This window comes from Paramormyrops kingsleyae, chromosome 19, assembly GCF_048594095.1.
Source record: "Paramormyrops kingsleyae isolate MSU_618 chromosome 19, PKINGS_0.4, whole genome shotgun sequence".
NCBI lineage: Eukaryota > Metazoa > Chordata > Actinopteri > Osteoglossiformes > Mormyridae > Paramormyrops > Paramormyrops kingsleyae.
In genome coordinates this window covers 9877612-9904005 of record NC_132815.1, presented here as the reverse complement: position 1 = coordinate 9904005, position 26394 = coordinate 9877612, and the positions used below count along the sequence as shown (strand labels likewise).

General features: G+C 40.2%; 1 protein-coding gene across 1 annotated transcript in view; it reads right to left on the bottom strand.

Moving 5' to 3' along the window:
• The window catches only part of LOC111836379 (adhesion G protein-coupled receptor F4-like), a 135374-nt gene that overhangs the window by 8630 nt on the left and 100350 nt on the right, over positions 1–26394 (bottom strand). The window contains exon 8 of the mRNA XM_072703096.1: positions 156–200. Within this exon, the coding sequence (XP_072559197.1) occupies positions 156–200 (45 nt within the window). The remainder of the gene's footprint in view (positions 1–155; positions 201–26394) is intronic.

Sequence of the window (26394 nt, the reverse complement as noted above, 5' to 3'; positions counted from 1 at the left end):
TCTTGGGACCGCAAGTGGATCGTCACCTTCTGTTCCCCGCCTGCACCATGGCCTGTGTCCATAACACCCTCACAGTAATTTATGCTGCTTAGTAAATGTACCGATTCAGATGATCAGGGAACAAATTACAGGATCTGATGAAGAGCGATACATACCAGCTGTTGTATTAGGTGTTGAAATGGTGGTGCTTGTTACAGAACCTATGAAAAAGAGAAAGTAAACCAGGATGATTAGGTAAGAGGAACTTCTAGGTAGTTTAAATGTTCGTGGAGGGACGATAAAAAGTTTGGTTAGGACAAGAACATTCTTAGACATTAAGGGGTATATTTTAGGCCGAACATACAGAAGACATGAAAAATAAGTTGATACTGAGGATTTCTGAAAGTGACACAAAGCCAAGGGGATATTTCCGACAACAGAAATACTCAGAGACAAAACTAAATGTTGGTTCAGTTATGGATGTTCTTGAATTGTGCAAACCCAGTGCTTTAAATTTAACGACTAAGGCTTGTGAATGAAACAACTAGGGAAGAAAATGATGGCTAATGTGACATGCTGGGATTGGGACTTGGGGTTGTGGGAGAAACTAGAGAAGGAAGGAATAAAAATGATATCAGAACATGCATAAGACAGACGAATTAAGCAGATTCAAAGGCTTTCTCAAAGTGAGAAAGGAGAGAGAACATTTAAAAGACGGGAAGAGTAAAGTGTTGTTATGAAATCTGAAAGTGACACAAACGCAAGGATACATATCAGGCCATCCCATTGTTGCAAACAAAACGAAATTTCTGCTTATCTGAAAATGTTCTTGAATTGTAGATGGACAGTATTTTACAATTATTAAATGTAATTATTCTGACTAATCTGGGAGCTACTGACAGAATATACTGAAAACCGATACATACCAGGTGTTGTATTAGCTGTTGGAGGGGTGCTGTTTGTCACAGAACCTAGAGAAGATCGATGAGACAACAGGACAAAGGACAAAAGTATGCAACTTACAATCTGAAATTCTGATTAGGGTACATTTGGGGTAATGCTTCATATTTGATCAAGGAAAGTCTAGTATGCATTTTAATTACAAATCATGTAATCATGTAATTTTTATAAGATAGATAATGTTGTGATCATGAAACAATCCAAACATTGCAAGTTGATTTATATATGGAATGGCAAAAAATTATAGCCACAGGTGGACTTTACCAAATACCTGGAGAGAACAAAATTAGGAGAAGACACAAAGCATACTTACGTGGCTGTGGTTGGCAAAACTGTCCATCAGACGGTATTCCATTGATGCATCTGCATGTGCCTTGAATGATGTCATCACAAGGGGTGTACGCAAGACAGCTGTCGTTCAGCCAGGCAAACTCTTCTTCGCACACGCACCGGAATCCAGTACCATTCGGGTAGCAAACTGAGGACGCAAGAATGAGATAGTCAGCTGAAAGCAGTGGGTTGAATTTATTCATATCAGCAAAGTTATGTTTTTCCTTTGGTGATGAAAAGAAGAATTTTTTCAAATGTTTGTAAACCATCAAAATTATTCCTAAGTGCAGATAGAAGAACATGTTTCCTCCCACTTAGAAAAAGTATCTCAAAATATCCGTTGGATCACTTGAAAGAAATTGTGAAGAAACAATCTCCGAGCGATTGCTTTTACCTGTTGTTAAGTTCACCCCAGTTATTTCAATGGTATCAGTCAGTGGATATGGGAATGGTGTTGTTGCAAGAAGGTTCCTCAGATCATTTATCACTGCGATATCTGACACGGTCACCTCAATATCAATGTCATAGTCCAATTCAATTCTGGTAGCTGTATGATAGGCAACACGAAAAAGTTACACACACAGAACGTCGATTATACTTGAAAACAGAAGCCAAAAAGTAACCGTCCGTTATGTCATGAGGAATTCTACACAGCGGAGGACACTAAGGCTACTTTTTGATTTGCCATGCTACTGAGAACAGGAAGGCAGTTCGGGTCTGAAATTGTCTTTAGTCTAGGTTTGCCGTCACAAGACATGTTTGATTACGAGACGTCTACTATGCCCATTCATTTCCCATCTTCTTCTTCTCATGCAATATTGAAACCATAAAAGATCCTAAATGTTACAGGGCATTTACGAAAGTATTACCCAGAAATGCCTGTGATTCAACAACTGGAAAGAACGATATTAGAATAAAGAAGGATCGTTCTTACGTGGCTGTGGTTGGCAAAACTGTCCATCAGACGGTATTCCATTGATGCATCTGCATGTGCCTTGAATGATGTCATCACAAGGGGTGTACGCAAGACAGCTGTCGTTCAGCCAGGCAAACTGTTCTTCGCACACGCACCGGAATCCAGTACCATTCGGGTAGCAAACTGAGGACGCAAGAATGAGATAGTCAGCTGAAAGCAGTGGGTTGAATTTAATCATATCAGCAAAGTTATGTTTTTCCTTTGGTGATGAAAAGAAGAATTTTTTCAAATGTTTGTAAACCATCAAAATTATTCCTAAGTGCAGATAGAAGAACATGTTTCCTCCCACTTAGAAAAAGTATCTCAAAATATCCGTTGGATCACTTGAAAGAAATTGTGAAGAGACAATCTCCGAGCGATTGCTTTTACCTGTTGTTAAGTTCACCCCAGTTATTTCAATGGTATCAGTCAGTGGATATGGGAATGGTGTTGTTGCAAGAAGGTTCCTCAGATCATTTATCACTGCGATATCTGACACGGTCACCTCAATATCAATGTCATAGTCCAATTCAATTCTGGTAGCTGTATGATAGGCAACACGAAAAAGTTACACACACAGAACGTCGATTATACTTGAAAACAGAAGCCAAAAAGTAACTGTCCGTTATGTCATGAGGAATTCTACACAGCGGAGGACACTAAGGCTACTTTTTGATTTGCCATGCTACTGAGAACAGGAAGGCAGTTCGGGTCTGAAATTCTCTTTAGTCTAGGTTTGCCGTCACAAGACATGTTTGACTACGAGACGTCTACTATGCCCATTCATTTCCCATCTTCTTCTTCTCATGCAATATTGAAACCATAAAAGATCCTAAATGTTACAGGACATTTACGAAAGTATTACCCAGAAATGCCTGTGATTCAACAACTGGAAAGAACGATATTAGAATAAAGAAGAATCGTTCTTACGTGGCTGTGGTTGGCAAAACTGTCCATCAGACGGTATTCCATTGATGCATCTGCATGTGCCTTGAATGATGTCATCACAAGGGGTGTACGCAAGACAGCTGTCGTTCAGCCAGGCAAACTCTTCTTCGCACACGCACCGGAATCCAGTACCATTCGGGTAGCAAACTGAGGACGCAAGAATGAGATAGTCAGCTGAAAGCAGTGGGTTGAATTTATTCATATCAGCAAAGTTATGTTTTTCCTTTGGTGATGAAAAGAAGAATTTTTTCAAATGTTTGTAAACCATCAAAATTATTCCTAAGTGCAGATAGAAGAACATGTTTCCTCCCACTTAGAAAAAGTATCTCAAAATATCCGTTGGATCACTTGAAAGAAATTGTGAAGAGACAATCTCCGAGCGATTGCTTTTACCTGTTGTTAAGTTCACCCCAGTTATTTCAATGGTATCAGTCAGTGGATATGGGAATGGTGTTGTTGCAAGAAGGTTCCTCAGATCATTTATCACTGCGATATCTGACACGGTCACCTCAATATCAATGTCATAGTCCAATTCAATTCTGGTAGCTGTATGATAGGCAACACGAAAAAGTTACACACACAGAACGTCGATTATACTTGAAAACAGAAGCCAAAAAGTAACTGTCCGTTATGTCATGAGGAATTCTACACAGCGGAGGACACTAAGGCTACTTTTTGATTTGCCATGCTACTGAGAACAGGAAGGCAGTTCGGGTCTGAAATTCTCTTTAGTCTAGGTTTGCCGTCACAAGACATGTTTGACTACGAGACGTCTACTATGCCCATTCATTTCCCATCTTCTTCTTCTCATGCAATATTGAAACCATAAAAGATCCTAAATGTTACAGGACATTTACGAAAGTATTACCTAGAAATGCCTCTGATTCAACAACTGGAAAGAACGATATTAGAATAAAGAAGAATCGTTCTTACGTGGCTGTGGTTGGCAAAACTGTCCATCAGACGGTATTCCATTGATGCATCTGCATGTGCCTTGAATGATGTCATCACAAGGGGTGTACGCAAGACAGCTGTCGTTCAGCCAGGCAAACTCTTCTTCGCACACGCACCGGAATCCAGTACCATTCGGGTAGCAAACTGAGGACGCAAGAATGAGATAGTCAGCTGAAAGCAGTGGGTTGAATTTATTCATATCAGCAAAGTTATGTTTTTCCTTTGGTGATGAAAAGAAGAATTTTTTCAAATGTTTGTAAACCATCAAAATTATTCCTAAGTGCAGATAGAAGAACATGTTTCCTCCCACTTAGAAAAAGTATCTCAAAATATCCGTTGGATCACTTGAAAGAAATTGTGAAGAGACAATCTCCGAGCGATTGCTTTTACCTGTTGTTAAGTTCACCCCAGTTATTTCAATGGTATCAGTCAGTGGATATGGGAATGGTGTTGTTGCAAGAAGGTTCCTCAGATCATTTATCACTGCGATATCTGACACGGTCACCTCAATATCAATGTCATAGTCCAATTCAATTCTGGTAGCTGTATGATAGGCAACACGAAAAAGTTACACACACAGAACGTCGATTATACTTGAAAACAGAAGCCAAAAAGTAACTGTCCGTTATGTCATGAGGAATTCTACACAGCGGAGGACACTAAGGCTACTTTTTGATTTGTCATGCTACTGAGAACAGGAAGGCAGTTCGGGTCTGAAATTCTCTTTAGTCTAGGTTTGCCGTCACAAGACATGTTTGACTACGAGACGTCTACTATGCCCATTCATTTCCCATCTTCTTCTTCTCATGCAATATTGAAACCATAAAAGATCCTAAATGTTACAGGACATTTACGAAAGTATTACCCAGAAATGCCTGTGATTCAACAACTGGAAAGAACGATATTAGAATAAAGAAGAATCGTTCTTACGTGGCTGTGGTTGGCAAAACTGTCCATCAGACGGTATTCCATTGATGCATCTGCATGTGCCTTGAATGATGTCATCACAAGGGGTGTACGCAAGACAGCTGTCGTTCAGCCAGGCAAACTCTTCTTCGCACACGCACCGGAATCCAGTACCATTCGGGTAGCAAACTGAGGACGCAAGAATGAGATAGTCAGCTGAAAGCAGTGGGTTGAATTTATTCATATCAGCAAAGTTATGTTTTTCCTTTGGTGATGAAAAGAAGAATTTTTTCAAATGTTTGTAAACCATCAAAATTATTCCTAAGTGCAGATAGAAGAACATGTTTCCTCCCACTTAGAAAAAGTATCTCAAAATATCCGTTGGATCACTTGAAAGAAATTGTGAAGAAACAATCTCCGAGCGATTGCTTTTACCTGTTGTTAAGTTCACCCCAGTTATTTCAATGGTATCAGTCAGTGGATATGGGAATGGTGTTGTTGCAAGAAGGTTCCTCAGATCATTTATCACTGCGATATCTGACACGGTCACCTCAATATCAATGTCATAGTCCAATTCAATTCTGGTAGCTGTATGATAGGCAACACGAAAAAGTTACACACACAGAACGTCGATTATACTTGAAAACAGAAGCCAAAAAGTAACCGTCCGTTATGTCATGAGGAATTCTACACAGCGGAGGACACTAAGGCTACTTTTTGATTTGCCATGCTACTGAGAACAGGAAGGCAGTTCGGGTCTGAAATTCTCTTTAGTCTAGGTTTGCCGTCACAAGACATGTTTGATTACGAGACGTCTACTATGCCCATTCATTTCCCATCTTCTTCTTCTCATGCAATATTGAAACCATAAAAGATCCTAAATGTTACAGGGCATTTACGAAAGTATTACCCAGAAATGCCTGTGATTCAACAACTGGAAAGAACGATATTAGAATAAAGAAGGATCGTTCTTACGTGGCTGTGGTTGGCAAAACTGTCCATCAGACGGTATTCCATTGATGCATCTGCATGTGCCTTGAATGATGTCATCACAAGGGGTGTACGCAAGACAGCTGTCGTTCAGCCAGGCAAACTGTTCTTCGCACACGCACCGGAATCCAGTACCATTCGGGTAGCAAACTGAGGACGCAAGAATGAGATAGTCAGCTGAAAGCAGTGGGTTGAATTTAATCATATCAGCAAAGTTATGTTTTTCCTTTGGTGATGAAAAGAAGAATTTTTTCAAATGTTTGTAAACCATCAAAATTATTCCTAAGTGCAGATAGAAGAACATGTTTCCTCCCACTTAGAAAAAGTATCTCAAAATATCCGTTGGATCACTTGAAAGAAATTGTGAAGAGACAATCTCCGAGCGATTGCTTTTACCTGTTGTTAAGTTCACCCCAGTTATTTCAATGGTATCAGTCAGTGGATATGGGAATGGTGTTGTTGCAAGAAGGTTCCTCAGATCATTTATCACTGCGATATCTGACACGGTCACCTCAATATCAATGTCATAGTCCAATTCAATTCTGGTAGCTGTATGATAGGCAACACGAAAAAGTTACACACACAGAACGTCGATTATACTTGAAAACAGAAGCCAAAAAGTAACTGTCCGTTATGTCATGAGGAATTCTACACAGCGGAGGACACTAAGGCTACTTTTTGATTTGCCATGCTACTGAGAACAGGAAGGCAGTTCGGGTCTGAAATTCTCTTTAGTCTAGGTTTGCCGTCACAAGACATGTTTGACTACGAGACGTCTACTATGCCCATTCATTTCCCATCTTCTTCTTCTCATGCAATATTGAAACCATAAAAGATCCTAAATGTTACAGGACATTTACGAAAGTATTACCTAGAAATGCCTCTGATTCAACAACTGGAAAGAACGATATTAGAATAAAGAAGAATCGTTCTTACGTGGCTGTGGTTGGCAAAACTGTCCATCAGACGGTATTCCATTGATGCATCTGCATGTGCCTTGAATGATGTCATCACAAGGGGTGTACGCAAGACAGCTGTCGTTCAGCCAGGCAAACTCTTCTTCGCACACGCACCGGAATCCAGTACCATTCGGGTAGCAAACTGAGGACGCAAGAATGAGATAGTCAGCTGAAAGCAGTGGGTTGAATTTATTCATATCAGCAAAGTTATGTTTTTCCTTTGGTGATGAAAAGAAGAATTTTTTCAAATGTTTGTAAACCATCAAAATTATTCCTAAGTGCAGATAGAAGAACATGTTTCCTCCCACTTAGAAAAAGTATCTCAAAATATCCGTTGGATCACTTGAAAGAAATTGTGAAGAGACAATCTCCGAGCGATTGCTTTTACCTGTTGTTAAGTTCACCCCAGTTATTTCAATGGTATCAGTCAGTGGATATGGGAATGGTGTTGTTGCAAGAAGGTTCCTCAGATCATTTATCACTGCGATATCTGACACGGTCACCTCAATATCAATGTCATAGTCCAATTCAATTCTGGTAGCTGTATGATAGGCAACACGAAAAAGTTACACACACAGAACGTCGATTATACTTGAAAACAGAAGCCAAAAAGTAACTGTCCGTTATGTCATGAGGAATTCTACACAGCGGAGGACACTAAGGCTACTTTTTGATTTGTCATGCTACTGAGAACAGGAAGGCAGTTCGGGTCTGAAATTCTCTTTAGTCTAGGTTTGCCGTCACAAGACATGTTTGACTACGAGACGTCTACTATGCCCATTCATTTCCCATCTTCTTCTTCTCATGCAATATTGAAACCATAAAAGATCCTAAATGTTACAGGACATTTACGAAAGTATTACCCAGAAATGCCTCTGATTCAACAACTGGAAAGAACGATATTAGAATAAAGAAGGATCGTTCTTACGTGGCTGTGGTTGGCAAAACTGTCCATCAGACGGTATTCCATTGATGCATCTGCATGTGCCTTGAATGATGTCATCACAAGGGGTGTACGCAAGACAGCTGTCGTTCAGCCAGGCAAACTCTTCTTCGCACACGCACCGGAATCCAGTACCATTCGGGTAGCAAACTGAGGACGCAAGAATGAGATAGTCAGCTGAAAGCAGTGGGTTGAATTTATTCATATCAGCAAAGTTATGTTTTTCCTTTGGTGATGAAAAGGAGAATTTTTTCAAATGTTTGTAAACCATCAAAATTATTCCTAAGTGCAGATAGAAGAACATGTTTCCTCCCACTTAGAAAAAGTATCTCAAAATATCCGTTGGATCACTTGAAAGAAATTGTGAAGAGACAATCTCCGAGCGATTGCTTTTACCTGTTGTTAAGTTCACCCCAGTTATTTCAATGGTATCAGTCAGTGGATATGGGAATGGTGTTGTTGCAAGAAGGTTCCTCAGATCATTTATCACTGCGATATCTGACACGGTCACCTCAATATCAATGTCATAGTCCAATTCAATTCTGGTAGCTGTATGATAGGCAACACGAAAAAGTTACACACACAGAACGTCGATTATACTTGAAAACAGAAGCCAAAAAGTAACTGTCCGTTATGTCATGAGGAATTCTACACAGCGGAGGACACTAAGGCTACTTTTTGATTTGCCATGCTACTGAGAACAGGAAGGCAGTTCGGGTCTGAAATTCTCTTTAGTCTAGGTTTGCCGTCACAAGACATGTTTGACTACGAGACGTCTACTATGCCCATTCATTTCCCATCTTCTTCTTCTCATGCAATATTGAAACCATAAAAGATCCTAAATGTTACAGGACATTTACGAAAGTATTACCCAGAAATGCCTCTGATTCAACAACTGGAAAGAACGATATTAGAATAAAGAAGGATCGTTCTTACGTGGCTGTGGTTGGCAAAACTGTCCATCAGACGGTATTCCATTGATGCATCTGCATGTGCCTTGAATGATGTCATCACAAGGGGTGTACGCAAGACAGCTGTCGTTCAGCCAGGCAAACTCTTCTTCGCACACGCACCGGAATCCAGTACCATTCGGGTAGCAAACTGAGGACGCAAGAATGAGATAGTCAGCTGAAAGCAGTGGGTTGAATTTATTCATATCAGCAAAGTTATGTTTTTCCTTTGGTGATGAAAAGGAGAATTTTTTCAAATGTTTGTAAACCATCAAAATTATTCCTAAGTGCAGATAGAAGAACATGTTTCCTCCCACTTAGAAAAAGTATCTCAAAATATCCGTTGGATCACTTGAAAGAAATTGTGAAGAGACAATCTCCGAGCGATTGCTTTTACCTGTTGTTAAGTTCACCCCAGTTATTTCAATGGTATCAGTCAGTGGATATGGGAATGGTGTTGTTGCAAGAAGGTTCCTCAGATCATTTATCACTGCGATATCTGACACGGTCACCTCAATATCAATGTCATAGTCCAATTCAATTCTGGTAGCTGTATGATAGGCAACACGAAAAAGTTACACACACAGAACGTCGATTATACTTGAAAACAGAAGCCAAAAAGTAACTGTCCGTTATGTCATGAGGAATTCTACACAGCGGAGGACACTAAGGCTACTTTTTGATTTGTCATGCTACTGAGAACAGGAAGGCAGTTCGGGTCTGAAATTCTCTTTAGTCTAGGTTTGCCGTCACAAGACATGTTTGACTACGAGACGTCTACTATGCCCATTCATTTCCCATCTTCTTCTTCTCATGCAATATTGAAACCATAAAAGATCCTAAATGTTACAGGACATTTACGAAAGTATTACCCAGAAATGCCTCTGATTCAACAACTGGAAAGAACGATATTAGAATAAAGAAGGATCGTTCTTACGTGGCTGTGGTTGGCAAAACTGTCCATCAGACGGTATTCCATTGATGCATCTGCATGTGCCTTGAATGATGTCATCACAAGGGGTGTACGCAAGACAGCTGTCGTTCAGCCAGGCAAACTCTTCTTCGCACACGCACCGGAATCCAGTACCATTCGGGTAGCAAACTGAGGACGCAAGAATGAGATAGTCAGCTGAAAGCAGTGGGTTGAATTTATTCATATCAGCAAAGTTATGTTTTTCCTTTGGTGATGAAAAGGAGAATTTTTTCAAATGTTTGTAAACCATCAAAATTATTCCTAAGTGCAGATAGAAGAACATGTTTCCTCCCACTTAGAAAAAGTATCTCAAAATATCCGTTGGATCACTTGAAAGAAATTGTGAAGAGACAATCTCCGAGCGATTGCTTTTACCTGTTGTTAAGTTCACCCCAGTTATTTCAATGGTATCAGTCAGTGGATATGGGAATGGTGTTGTTGCAAGAAGGTTCCTCAGATCATTTATCACTGCGATATCTGACACGGTCACCTCAATATCAATGTCATAGTCCAATTCAATTCTGGTAGCTGTATGATAGGCAACACGAAAAAGTTACACACACAGAACGTCGATTATACTTGAAAACAGAAGCCAAAAAGTAACTGTCCGTTATGTCATGAGGAATTCTACACAGCGGAGGACACTAAGGCTACTTTTTGATTTGTCATGCTACTGAGAACAGGAAGGCAGTTCGGGTCTGAAATTCTCTTTAGTCTAGGTTTGCCGTCACAAGACATGTTTGACTACGAGACGTCTACTATGCCCATTCATTTCCCATCTTCTTCTTCTCATGCAATATTGAAACCATAAAAGATCCTAAATGTTACAGGACATTTACGAAAGTATTACCCAGAAATGCCTCTGATTCAACAACTGGAAAGAACGATATTAGAATAAAGAAGGATCGTTCTTACGTGGCTGTGGTTGGCAAAACTGTCCATCAGACGGTATTCCATTGATGCATCTGCATGTGCCTTGAATGATGTCATCACAAGGGGTGTACGCAAGACAGCTGTCGTTCAGCCAGGCAAACTCTTCTTCGCACACGCACCGGAATCCAGTACCATTCGGGTAGCAAACTGAGGACGCAAGAATGAGATAGTCAGCTGAAAGCAGTGGGTTGAATTTATTCATATCAGCAAAGTTATGTTTTTCCTTTGGTGATGAAAAGGAGAATTTTTTCAAATGTTTGTAAACCATCAAAATTATTCCTAAGTGCAGATAGAAGAACATGTTTCCTCCCACTTAGAAAAAGTATCTCAAAATATCCGTTGGATCACTTGAAAGAAATTGTGAAGAGACAATCTCCGAGCGATTGCTTTTACCTGTTGTTAAGTTCACCCCAGTTATTTCAATGGTATCAGTCAGTGGATATGGGAATGGTGTTGTTGCAAGAAGGTTCCTCAGATCATTTATCACTGCGATATCTGACACGGTCACCTCAATATCAATGTCATAGTCCAATTCAATTCTGGTAGCTGTATGATAGGCAACACGAAAAAGTTACACACACAGAACGTCGATTATACTTGAAAACAGAAGCCAAAAAGTAACTGTCCGTTATGTCATGAGGAATTCTACACAGCGGAGGACACTAAGGCTACTTTTTGATTTGCCATGCTACTGAGAACAGGAAGGCAGTTCGGGTCTGAAATTCTCTTTAGTCTAGGTTTGCCGTCACAAGACATGTTTGACTACGAGACGTCTACTATGCCCATTCATTTCCCATCTTCTTCTTCTCATGCAATATTGAAACCATAAAAGATCCTAAATGTTACAGGACATTTACGAAAGTATTACCCAGAAATGCCTCTGATTCAACAACTGGAAAGAACGATATTAGAATAAAGAAGGATCGTTCTTACGTGGCTGTGGTTGGCAAAACTGTCCATCAGACGGTATTCCATTGATGCATCTGCATGTGCCTTGAATGATGTCATCACAAGGGGTGTACGCAAGACAGCTGTCGTTCAGCCAGGCAAACTCTTCTTCGCACACGCACCGGAATCCAGTACCATTCGGGTAGCAAACTGAGGACGCAAGAATGAGATAGTCAGCTGAAAGCAGTGGGTTGAATTTATTCATATCAGCAAAGTTATGTTTTTCCTTTGGTGATGAAAAGGAGAATTTTTTCAAATGTTTGTAAACCATCAAAATTATTCCTAAGTGCAGATAGAAGAACATGTTTCCTCCCACTTAGAAAAAGTATCTCAAAATATCCGTTGGATCACTTGAAAGAAATTGTGAAGAGACAATCTCCGAGCGATTGCTTTTACCTGTTGTTAAGTTCACCCCAGTTATTTCAATGGTATCAGTCAGTGGATATGGGAATGGTGTTGTTGCAAGAAGGTTCCTCAGATCATTTATCACTGCGATATCTGACACGGTCACCTCAATATCAATGTCATAGTCCAATTCAATTCTGGTAGCTGTATGATAGGCAACACGAAAAAGTTACACACACAGAACGTCGATTATACTTGAAAACAGAAGCCAAAAAGTAACCGTCCGTTATGTCATGAGGAATTCTACACAGCGGAGGACACTAAGGCTACTTTTTGATTTGCCATGCTACTGAGAACAGGAAGGCAGTTCGGGTCTGAAATTCTCTTTAGTCTAGGTTTGCCGTCACAAGACATGTTTGATTACGAGACGTCTACTATGCCCATTCATTTCCCATCTTCTTCTTCTCATGCAATATTGAAACCATAAAAGATCCTAAATGTTACAGGGCATTTACGAAAGTATTACCCAGAAATGCCTGTGATTCAACAACTGGAAAGAACGATATTAGAATAAAGAAGGATCGTTCTTACGTGGCTGTGGTTGGCAAAACTGTCCATCAGACGGTATTCCATTGATGCATCTGCATGTGCCTTGAATGATGTCATCACAAGGGGTGTACGCAAGACAGCTGTCGTTCAGCCAGGCAAACTGTTCTTCGCACACGCACCGGAATCCAGTACCATTCGGGTAGCAAACTGAGGACGCAAGAATGAGATAGTCAGCTGAAAGCAGTGGGTTGAATTTATTCATATCAGCAAAGTTATGTTTTTCCTTTGGTGATGAAAAGGAGAATTTTTTCAAATGTTTGTAAACCATCAAAATTATTCCTAAGTGCAGATAGAAGAACATGTTTCCTCCCACTTAGAAAAAGTATCTCAAAATATCCGTTGGATCACTTGAAAGAAATTGTGAAGAGACAATCTCCGAGCGATTGCTTTTACCTGTTGTTAAGTTCACCCCAGTTATTTCAATGGTATCAGTCAGTGGATATGGGAATGGTGTTGTTGCAAGAAGGTTCCTCAGATCATTTATCACTGCGATATCTGACACGGTCACCTCAATATCAATGTCATAGTCCAATTCAATTCTGGTAGCTGTATGATAGGCAACACGAAAAAGTTACACACACAGAACGTCGATTATACTTGAAAACAGAAGCCAAAAAGTAACTGTCCGTTATGTCATGAGGAATTCTACACAGCGGAGGACACTAAGGCTACTTTTTGATTTGCCATGCTACTGAGAACAGGAAGGCAGTTCGGGTCTGAAATTCTCTTTAGTCTAGGTTTGCCGTCACAAGACATGTTTGACTACGAGACGTCTACTATGCCCATTCATTTCCCATCTTCTTCTTCTCATGCAATATTGAAACCATAAAAGATCCTAAATGTTACAGGACATTTACGAAAGTATTACCCAGAAATGCCTGTGATTCAACAACTGGAAAGAACGATATTAGAATAAAGAAGAATCGTTCTTACGTGGCTGTGGTTGGCAAAACTGTCCATCAGACGGTATTCCATTGATGCATCTGCATGTGCCTTGAATGATGTCATCACAAGGGGTGTACGCAAGACAGCTGTCGTTCAGCCAGGCAAACTCTTCTTCGCACACGCACCGGAATCCAGTACCATTCGGGTAGCAAACTGAGGACGCAAGAATGAGATAGTCAGCTGAAAGCAGTGGGTTGAATTTATTCATATCAGCAAAGTTATGTTTTTCCTTTGGTGATGAAAAGAAGAATTTTTTCAAATGTTTGTAAACCATCAAAATTATTCCTAAGTGCAGATAGAAGAACATGTTTCCTCCCACTTAGAAAAAGTATCTCAAAATATCCGTTGGATCACTTGAAAGAAATTGTGAAGAAACAATCTCCGAGCGATTGCTTTTACCTGTTGTTAAGTTCACCCCAGTTATTTCAATGGTATCAGTCAGTGGATATGGGAATGGTGTTGTTGCAAGAAGGTTCCTCAGATCATTTATCACTGCGATATCTGACACGGTCACCTCAATATCAATGTCATAGTCCAATTCAATTCTGGTAGCTGTATGATAGGCAACACGAAAAAGTTACACACACAGAACGTCGATTATACTTGAAAACAGAAGCCAAAAAGTAACCGTCCGTTATGTCATGAGGAATTCTACACAGCGGAGGACACTAAGGCTACTTTTTGATTTGCCATGCTACTGAGAACAGGAAGGCAGTTCGGGTCTGAAATTCTCTTTAGTCTAGGTTTGCCGTCACAAGACATGTTTGATTACGAGACGTCTACTATGCCCATTCATTTCCCATCTTCTTCTTCTCATGCAATATTGAAACCATAAAAGATCCTAAATGTTACAGGGCATTTACGAAAGTATTACCCAGAAATGCCTGTGATTCAACAACTGGAAAGAACGATATTAGAATAAAGAAGGATCGTTCTTACGTGGCTGTGGTTGGCAAAACTGTCCATCAGACGGTATTCCATTGATGCATCTGCATGTGCCTTGAATGATGTCATCACAAGGGGTGTACGCAAGACAGCTGTCGTTCAGCCAGGCAAACTCTTCTTCGCACACGCACCGGAATCCAGTACCATTCGGGTAGCAAACTGAGGACGCAAGAATGAGATAGTCAGCTGAAAGCAGTGGGTTGAATTTATTCATATCAGCAAAGTTATGTTTTTCCTTTGGTGATGAGAAGAAGAATTTTTTCAAATGTTTGTAAACCATCAAAATTATTCCTAAGTGCAGATAGAAGAACATGTTTCCTCCCACTTAGAAAAAGTATCTCAAAATATCCGTTGGATCACTTGAAAGAAATTGTGAAGAGACAATCTCCGAGCGATTGCTTTTACCTGTTGTTAAGTTCACCCCAGTTATTTCAATGGTATCAGTCAGTGGATATGGGAATGGTGTTGTTGCAAGAAGGTTCCTCAGATCATTTATCACTGCGATATCTGACACGGTCACCTCAATATCAATGTCATAGTCCAATTCAATTCTGGTAGCTGTATGATAGGCAACACGAAAAAGTTACACACACAGAACGTCGATTATACTTGAAAACAGAAGCCAAAAAGTAACTGTCCGTTATGTCACGAGGAATTCTACACAGCGGAGGACACTAAGGCTACTTTTTGATTTGCCATGCTACTGAGAACAGGAAGGCAGTTCGGGTCTGAAATTCTCTTTAGTCTAGGTTTGCCGTCACAAGACATGTTTGACTACGAGACGTCTACTATGCCCATTCATTTCCCATCTTCTTCTTCTCATGCAATATTGAAACCATAAAAGATCCTAAATGTTACAGGACATTTACGAAAGTATTACCCAGAAATGCCTCTGATTCAACAACTGGAAAGAACGATATTAGAATAAAGAAGGATCGTTCTTACGTGGCTGTGGTTGGCAAAACTGTCCATCAGACGGTATTCCATTGATGCATCTGCATGTGCCTTGAATGATGTCATCACAAGGGGTGTACGCAAGACAGCTGTCGTTCAGCCAGGCAAACTCTTCTTCGCACACGCACCGGAATCCAGTACCATTCGGGTAGCAAACTGAGGACGCAAGAATGAGATAGTCAGCTGAAAGCAGTGGGTTGAATTTATTCATATCAGCAAAGTTATGTTTTTCCTTTGGTGATGAAAAGGAGAATTTTTTCAAATGTTTGTAAACCATCAAAATTATTCCTAAGTGCAGATAGAAGAACATGTTTCCTCCCACTTAGAAAAAGTATCTCAAAATATCCGTTGGATCACTTGAAAGAAATTGTGAAGAGACAATCTCCGAGCGATTGCTTTTACCTGTTGTTAAGTTCACCCCAGTTATTTCAATGGTATCAGTCAGTGGATATGGGAATGGTGTTGTTGCAAGAAGGTTCCTCAGATCATTTATCACTGCGATATCTGACACGGTCACCTCAATATCAATATCATAGTCCAATTCAATTCTGGTAGCTGTATGATAGGCAACACGAAAAAGTTACACACACAGAACGTCGATTATACTTGAAAACAGAAGCCAAAAAGTAACTGTCCGTTATGTCATGAGGAATTCTACACAGCGGAGGACACTAAGGCTACTTTTTGATTTGCCATGCTACTGAGAACAGGAAGGCAGTTCGGGTCTGAAATTCTCTTTAGTCTAGGTTTGCCGTCACAAGACATGTTTGACTACGAGACGTCTACTATGCCCATTCATTTCCCATCTTCTTCTTCTCATGCAATATTGAAACCATAAAAGATCCTAAATGTTACAGGACATTTACGAAAGTATTACCCAGAAATGCCTGTGATTCAACAACTGGAAAGAACGATATTAGAATAAAGAAGAATCGTTCTTACGTGGCTGTGGTTGGCAAAACTGTCCATCAGACGGTATTCCATTGATGCATCTGCATGTGCCTTGAATGATGTCATCACAAGGGGTGTACGCAAGACAGCTGTCGTTCAGCCAGGCAAACTCTTCTTCGCACACGCACCGGAATCCAGTACCATTCGGGTAGCAAACTGAGGACGCAAGAATGAGATAGTCAGCTGAAAGCAGTGGGTTGAATTTATTCATATCAGCAAAGTTATGTTTTTCCTTTGGTGATGAAAAGAAGAATTTTTTCAAATGTCTGTAAACCATCAAAATTATTCCTAAGTGCAGATAGAAGAACATGTTTCCTCCCACTTAGAAAAAGTATCTCAAAATATCCGTTGGATCACTTGAAAGAAATTGTGAAGAGACAATCTCCGAGCGATTGCTTTTACCTGTTGTTAAGTTCACCCCAGTTATTTCAATGGTATCAGTCAGTGGATATGGGAATGGTGTTGTTGCAAGAAGGTTCCTCAGATCATTTATCACTGCGATATCTGACACGGTCACCTCAATATCAATGTCATAGTCCAATTCAATTCTGGTAGCTGTATGATAGGCAACACGAAAAAGTTACACACACAGAACGTCGATTATACTTGAAAACAGAAGCCAAAAAGTAACTGTCCGTTATGTCATGAGGAATTCTACACAGCGGAGGATACTAAGGCTACTTTTTGATTTGCCATGCTACTGAGAACAGGAAGGCAGTTCGGGTCTGAAATTCTCTTTAGTCTAGGTTTGCCGTCACAAGACATGTTTGACTACGAGACGTCTACTATGCCCATTCATTTCCCATCTTCTTCTTCTCATGCAATATTGAAACCATAAAAGATCCTAAATGTTACAGGACATTTACGAAAGTATTACCCAGAAATGCCTCTGATTCAACAACTGGAAAGAATGATATTAGAATAAAGAAGAATCGTTCTTACGTGGCTGTGGTTGGCAAAACTGTCCATCAGACGGTATTCCATTGATGCATCTGCATGTGCCTTGAATGATGTCATCACAAGGGGTGTACGCAAGACAGCTGTCGTTCAGCCAGGCAAACTCTTCTTCGCACACGCACCGGAATCCAGTACCATTCGGGTAGCAAACTGAGGACGCAAGAATGAGATAGTCAGCTGAAAGCAGTGGGTTGAATTTATTCATATCAGCAAAGTTATGTTTTTCCTTTGGTGATGAAAAGAAGAATTTTTTCAAATGTTTGTAAACCATCAAAATTATTCCTAAGTGCAGATAGAAGAACATGTTTCCTACCCACTTAGAAAAAGTATCTCAAAATATCCGTTGGATCACTTGAAAGAAATTGTGAAGAGACAATCTCCGAGCGATTGCTTTTACCTGTTGTTAAGTTCACCCCAGTTATTTCAATGGTATCAGTCAGTGGATATGGGAATGGTGTTGTTGCAAGAAGGTTCCTCAGATCATTTATCACTGCGATATCTGACACGGTCACCTCAATATCAATGTCATAGTCCAATTCAATTCTGGTAGCTGTATGATAGGCAACACGAAAAAGTTACACACACAGAACGTCGATTATACTTGAAAACAGAAGCCAAAAAGTAACTGTCCGTTATGTCATGAGGAATTCTACACAGCGGAGGACACTAAGGCTACTTTTTGATTTGCCATGCTACTGAGAACAGGAAGGCAGTTCGGGTCTGAAATTCTCTTTAGTCTAGGTTTGCCGTCACAAGACATGTTTGACTACGAGACGTCTACTATGCCCATTCATTTCCCATCTTCTTCTTCTCATGCAATATTGAAACCATAAAAGATCCTAAATGTTACAGGACATTTACGAAAGTATTACCCAGAAATGCCTCTGATTCAACAACTGGAAAGAACGATATTAGAATAAAGAAGAATCGCTCTTACGTGGCTGTGGTTGGCAAAACTGTCCATCAGACGGTATTCCATTGATGCATCTGCATGTGCCTTGAATGATGTCATCACAAGGGGTGTACGCAAGACAGCTGTCGTTCAGCCAGGCAAACTCTTCTTCGCACACGCACCGGAATCCAGTACCATTCGGGTAGCAAACTGAGGACGCAAGAATGAGATAGTCAGCTGAAAGCAGTGGGTTGAATTTATTCATATCAGCAAAGTTATGTTTTTCCTTTGGTGATGAAAAGAAGAATATTTTCAAATGTCTGTAAACCATCAAAATTATTCCTAAGTGCAGATAGAAGAACATGTTTCCTCCCACTTAGAAAAAGTATCTCAAAATATCCGTTGGATCACTTGAAAGAAATTGTGAAGAGACAATCACCGAGCGATTGCTTTTACCTGTTGTTAAGTTCACCCCAGTTATTTCAATGGTATCAGTCAGTGGATATGGGAATGGTGTTGTTGCAAGAAGGTTCCTCAGATCATTTATCACTGCGATATCTGACACGGTCACCTCAATATCAATGTCATAGTCCAATTCAATTCTGGTAGCTGTATGATAGCCAACACGAAAAAGTTACACACACAGAACGTCGATTATACTTGAAAACAGAAGCCAAAAAGTAACTGTCCGTTATGTCATGAGGAATTCTACACAGCGGAGGACACTAAGGCTACTTTTTGATTTGCCATGCTACTGAGAACAGGAAGGCAGTTCGGGTCTGAAATTCTCTTTAGTCTAGGTTTGCCGTCACAAGACATGTTTGACTACGAGACGTCTACTATGCCCATTCATTTCCCATCTTCTTCTTCTTATGCAATATTGAAACCATAAAAGATCCTAAATGTTACAGGACATTTACGAAAGTATTACCCAGAAATGCCTCTGATTCAACAACTGGAAAGAACGATATTAGAATAAAGAAGAATCGTTCTTACGTGGCTGTGGTTGGCAAAACTGTCCATCAGACGGTATTCCATTGATGCATCTGCATGTGCCTTGAATGATGTCATCACAAGGGGTGTACGCAAGACAGCTGTCGTTCAGCCAGGCAAACTCTTCTTCGCACACGCACCGGAATCCAGTACCATTCGGGTAGCAAACTGAGGACGCAAGAATGAGATAGTCAGCTGAAAGCAGTGGGTTGAATTTATTCATATCAGCAAAGTTATGTTTTTCCTTTGGTGATGAAAAGAAGAATTTTTTCAAATGTTTGTAAACCATCAAAATTATTCCTAAGTGCAGATAGAAGAACATGTTTCCTCCCACTTAGAAAAAGTATCTCAAAATATCCGTTGGATCACTTGAAAGAAATTGTGAAGAAACAATCTCCGAGCGATTGCTTTTACCTGTTGTTAAGTTCACCCCAGTTATTTCAATGGTATCAGTCAGTGGATATGGGAATGGTGTTGTTGCAAGAAGGTTCCTCAGATCATTTATCACTGCGATATCTGACACGGTCACCTCAATATCAATGTCATAGTCCAATTCAATTCTAGTAGCTGTATGATAGGCAACACGAAAAAGTTACACACACAGAACGTCGATTATACTTGAAAACAGAAGCCAAAAAGTAACCGTCCGTTATGTCATGAGGAATTCTACACAGCGGAGGACACTAAGGCTACTTTTTGATTTGCCATGCTACTGAGAACAGGAAGGCAGTTCGGGTCTGAAATTCTCTTTAGTCTAGGTTTGCCGTCACAAGACATGTTTGACTACGAGACGTCTACTATGCCCATTCATTTCCCATCTTCTTCTTCTCATGCAATATTGAAACCATAAAAGATCCTAAATGTTACAGGACATTTACGAAAGTATTACCTAGAAATGCCTCTGATACAACAACTGGAAAGAACGATATTAGAATAAAGAAGAATCGTTCTTACGTGGCTGTGGTTGGCAAAACTGTCCATCAGACGGTATTCCATTGATGCATCTGCATGTGCCTTGAATGATGTCATCACAAGGGGTGTACGCAAGACAGCTGTCGTTCAGCCAGGCAAACTCTTCTTCGCACACGCACCGGAATCCAGTACCATTCGGGTAGCAAACTGAGGTCGCAAGAATGAGATAATCAGCTGAAAGCAGTGGGTTGAATTTATTCATATCAGCAAAGTTATGTTTTTCCTTTAGTGATGAAAAGAAGAATTTTTTCAAATGTTTGTAAACCATCAAAATTATTCCTAAGTGCAGATAGAAGAACATGTTTCCTCCCACTTAGAAAAAGTATCTCAAAATATCCGTTGGATCACTTGAAAGAAATTGTGAAGAGACAATCTCCGAGCGATTGCTTTTACCTGTTGTTAAGTTCACCCCAGTTATTTCAATGGTATCAGTCAGTGGATATGGGAATGGTGTTGTCGCAAGAAGGTTCCTCAGATCATTTATCACTGCGATATCTGACACGGTCACCTCAATATCAATGTCATAGTCCAATTCAATTCTGGTAGCTGTATGATAGGCAACACGAAAAAGTTACACACACAGAACGTCGATTATACTTGAAAACAGAAGCCAAAAAGTAACTGTCCGTTATGTCATGAGGAATTCTACACAGCGGAAGACACTAAGGCTACTTTTTGATTTGCCATGCTACTGAGAACAGGAAGGCAGTTCGGGTCTGAAATTCTCTTTAGTCTAGGTTTGCCGTCACAAGACATGTTTGACTACGAGACGTCTACTATGCCCATTCATTTCCCATCTTCTTCTTCTCATGCAATATTGAAACCATAAAAGATCCTAAATGTTACAGGACATTTACGAAAGTATTACCCAGAAATGCCTCTGATTCAACAACTGGAAAGAACGATATTAGAATAAAGAAGGATCGTTCTTACGTGGCTGTGGTTGGCAAAACTGTCCATCAGACGGTATTCCATTGATGCATCTGCATGTGCCTTGAATGATGTCATCACAAGGGGTGTACGCAAGACAGCTGTCGTTCAGCCAGGCAAACTCTTCTTCGCACACGCACCGGAATCCAGTACCATTCGGGTAGCAAACTGAGGACGCAAGAATGAGATAGTCAGCTGAAAGCAGTGGGTTGAATTTAATCATATCAGCAAAGTTATGTTTTTCCTTTGGTGATGAAAAGAAGAATTTTTTCAAATGTTTGTAAACCATCAAAATTATTCTTAAGTGCAGATAGAAGAACATGTTTCCTCCCACTTAGAAAAAGTATCTCAAAATATCCGTTGGATCACTTGAAAGAAATTGTGAAGAGACAATCTCCGAGCGATTGCTTTTACCTGTTGTTAAGTTCACCCCAGTTATTTCAATGGTATCAGTCAGTGGATATGGGAATGGTGTTGTTGCAAGAAGGTTCCTCAGATCATTTATCACTGCGATATCCGACACGGTCACCTCAATATCAATGTCATAGTCCAATTCAATTCTGGTAGCTGTATGATAGGCAACACGAAAAAGTTACACACACAGAACGTCGATTATACTTGAAAACAGAAGCCAAAAAGTAACTGTCCGTTATGTCATGAGGAATTCTACACAGCGGAGGACACTAAGGCTACTTTTTGATTTGCCATGCTACTGAGAACAGGAAGGCAGTTCGGGTCTGAAATTCTCTTTAGTCTAGGTTTGCCGTCACAAGACATGTTTGACTACGAGACGTCTACTATGCCCATTCATTTCCCATCTTCTTTTTCTCATGCAATATTGAAACCATAAAAGATCCTAAATGTTACAGGACATTTACGAAAGTATTACCTAGAAATGCCTCTGATTCAACAACTGGAAAGAACGATATTAGAATAAAGAAGAATCGTTCTTACGTGGCTGTGGTTGGCAAAACTGTCCATCAGACGGTATTCCATTGATGCATCTGCATGTGCCTTGAATGATGTCATCGCAAGGGGTGTACGCAAGACAGCTGTCGTTCAGCCAGGCAAACTGTTCTTCGCACACGCACCGGAATCCAGTACCATTCGGGTAGGAAACTGAGGACGCAAGAATGAGATAGTCAGCTGAAAGCAGTGGGTTGAATTTATTCATATCAGCAAAGTTATGTTTTTCCTTTGGTGATGAAAAGAAGATTTTTTTCAAATGTTTGTAAACCATCAAAATTATTCTTAAGTGCAGATAGAAGAACATGTTTCCTCCCACTTAGAAAAAGTATCTCAAAATATCCGTTGGATCACTTGAAAGAAATTGTGAAGAAACAATCTCCGAGCGATTGCTTTTACCTGTTGTTAAGTTCACCCCAGTTATTTCAATGGTATCAGTCAGTGGATATGGGAATGGTGTTGTTGCAAAAAGGTTCCTCAGATCATTTATCACTGCGATATCTGACACGGTCACCTCAATATCAATGTCATAGTCCAATTCAATTCTGGTAGCTGTATGATAGGCAACACGAAAAAGTTACACACACAGAACGTCGATTATACTTGAAAACAGAAGCCAAAAAGTAACTGTCCGTTATGTCATGAGGAATTCTACACAGCGGAGGATACTAAGGCTACTTTTTGATTTGCCATGCTACTGAGAACAGGAAGGCAGTTCGGGTCTGAAATTCTCTTTAGTCTAGGTTTGCCGTCACAAGACATGTTTGATTACGAGACGTCTACTATGCCCATTCATTTCCCATCTTCTTCTTCTCATGCAATATTGAAACCATAAAAGATCCTAAATGTTACAGGACATTTACGAAAGTATTACCCAGAAATGCCTGTGATTCAACAACTGGAAAGAACGATATTAGAATAAAGAAGGATCGTTCTTACGTGGCTGTGGTTGGCAAAACTGTCCATCAGACGGTATTCCATTGATGCATCTGCATGTGCCTTGAATGATGTCATCACAAGCGGTGTACGCAAGACAGCTGTCGTTCAGCCAGGCAAACTGTTCTTCGCACACGCACCGGAATCCAGTACCATTCGGGTAGCAAACTGAGGACACAAGAATGAGATAGTCAGCTGAAAGCAGTGGGTTGAATTTAATCATATCAGCAAAGTTATGTTTTTCCTTTGGTGATGAAAAGAAGAATTTTTTCAAATGTTTGTAAACCATCAAAATTATTCCTAAGTGCAGAAAGAAGAACATGTTTCCTCCCACTTAGAAAAAGTATCTCAAAATATCCGTTGGATCACTTGAAAGAAATTGTGAAGAGACAATCTCCGAGCGATTGCTTTTACCTGTTGTTAAGTTCACCCCAGTTATTTCAATGGTATCAGTCAGTGGATATGGGAATGGTGTTGTTGCAAGAAGGTTCCTCAGATCATTTATCACTGCGATATCTGACACGGTCACCTCAATATCAATGTCATAGTCCAATTCAATTCTGGTAGCTGTATGATAGGCAACACGAAAAAGTTACACACACAGAACGTCGATTATACTTGAAAACAGAAGCCAAAAAGTAACTGTCCGTTATGTCATGAGGAATTCTACACAGCGGAGGACACTAAGGCTACTTTTTGATTTGCCATGCTACTGAGAACAGGAAGGCAGTTCGGGTCTGAAATTCTCTTTAGTCTAGGTTTGCCGTCACAAGACATGTTTGACTACGAGACGTCTACTATGCCCATTCATTTCCCATCTTCTTCTTCTCATGCAATATTGAAACCATAAAAGATCCTAAATGTTACAGGACATTTACGAAAGTATTACCCAGAAATGCCTCTGATTCAACAACTGGAAAGAATGATATTAGAATAAAGAAGAATCGTTCTTACGTGGCTGTGGTTGGCAAAACTGTCCATCAGACGGTATTCCATTGATGCATCTGCATGTGCCTTGAATGATGTCATCACAAGGGGTGTACGCAAGACAGCTGTCGTTCAGCCAGGCAAACTCTTCTTCGCACACGCACCGGAATCCAGTACCATTCGGGTAGCAAACTGAGGACGCAAGAATGAGATAGTCAGCTGAAAGCAGTGGGTTGAATTTATTCATATCAGCAAAGTTATGTTTTTCCTTTGGTGATGAAAAGAAGAATTTTTTCAAATGTTTGTAAACCATCAAAATTATTCCTAAGTGCAGATAGAAGAACATGTTTCCTACCCACTTAGAAAAAGTATCTCAAAATATCCGTTGGATCACTTGAAAGAAATTGTGAAGAGACAATCTCCGAGCGATTGCTTTTACCTGTTGTTAAGTTCACCCCAGTTATTTCAATGGTATCAGTCAGTGGATATGGGAATGGTGTTGTTGCAAGAAGGTTCCTCAGATCATTTATCACTGCGATATCTGACACGGTCACCTCAATATCAACGTCATAGTCCAATTCAATTCTGGTAGCTGTATGATAGGCAACACGAAAAAGTTACACACACAGAACGTCGATTATACTTGAAAACAGAAGCCAAAAAGTAACTGTCCGTTATGTCATGAGGAATTCTACACAGCGGAGGACACTAAGGCTACTTTTTGATTTGCCATGCTACTGAGAACAGGAAGGCAGTTCGGGTCTGAAATTCTCTTTAGTCTAGGTTTGCCGTCACAAGACATGTTTGACTACGAGACGTCTACTATGCCCATTCATTTCCCATCTTCTTCTTCTCATGCAATATTGAAACCATAAAAGATCCTAAATGTTACAGGACATTTACGAAAGTATTACCTAGAAATGCCTCTGATTCAACAACTGGAAAGAACGATATTAGAATAAAGAAGAATCGTTCTTACGTGGCTGTGGTTGGCAAAACTGTCCATCAGACGGTATTCCATTGATGCATCTGCATGTGCCTTGAATGATGTCATCACAAGGGGTGTACGCAAGACAGCTGTCGTTCAGCCAGGCAAACTGTTCTTCGCACACGCACCGGAATCCAGTACCATTCGGGTAGCAAACTGAGGACGCAAGAATGAGATAGTCAGCTGAAAGCAGTGGGTTGAATTTATTCATATCAGCAAAGTTATGTTTTTCCTTTGGTGATGAAAAGAAGAATTTTTTCAAATGTTTTTAAACCATCAAAATTATTCTTAAGTGCAGATAGAAGAACATGTTTCCTCCCACTTAGAAAAAGTATCTCAAAATATCCGTTGGATCACTTGAAAGAAATTGTGAAGAGACAATCTCCGAGCGATTGCTTTTACCTGTTGTTAAGTTCACCCCAGTTATTTCAATGGTATCAGTCAGTGGATATGGGAATGGTGTTGTTGCAAGAAGGTTCCTCAGATCATTTATCACTGCGATATCCGACACGGTCACCTCAATATCAATGTCATAGTCCAATTCAATTCTGGTAGCTGTATGATAGGCAACACGAAAAAGTTACACACACAGAACGTCGATTATACTTGAAAACAGAAGCCAAAAAGTAACTGTCCGTTATGTCATGAGGAATTCTACACAGCGGAGGACACTAAGGCTACTTTTTGATTTGCCATGCTACTGAGAACAGGAAGGCAGTTCGGGTCTGAAATTCTCTTTAGTCTAGGTTTGCCGTCACAAGACATGTTTGACTACGAGACGTCTACTATGCCCATTCATTTCCCATCTTCTTCTTCTCATGCAATATTGAAACCATAAAAGATCCTAAATGTTACAGGACATTTACGAAAGTATTACCCAGAAATGCCTGTGATTCAACAACTGGAAAGAACGATATTAGAATAAAGAAGGATCGTTCTTACGTGGCTGTGGTTGGCAAAACTGTCCATCAGACGGTATTCCATTGATGCATCTGCATGTGCCTTGAATGATGTCATCACAAGGGGTGTACGCAAGACAGCTGTCGTTCAGCCAGGCAAACTCTTCTTCGCACACGCACCGGAATCCAGTACCATTCGGGTAGCAAACTGAGGACGCAAGAATGAGATAGTCAGCTGAAAGCAGTGGGTTGAATTTATTCATATCAGCAAAGTTATGTTTCTCCTTTGGTGATGAAAAGAAGAATTTTTTCAAATGTTTGTAAACCATCAAAATTATTCCTAAGTGCAGATAAAAGAACATGTTTCCTCCCACTTAGAAAAAGTATCTCAAAATATCCGTTGGATCACTTGAAAGAAATTGTGAAGAGACAATCTCCGAGCGATTGCTTTTACCTG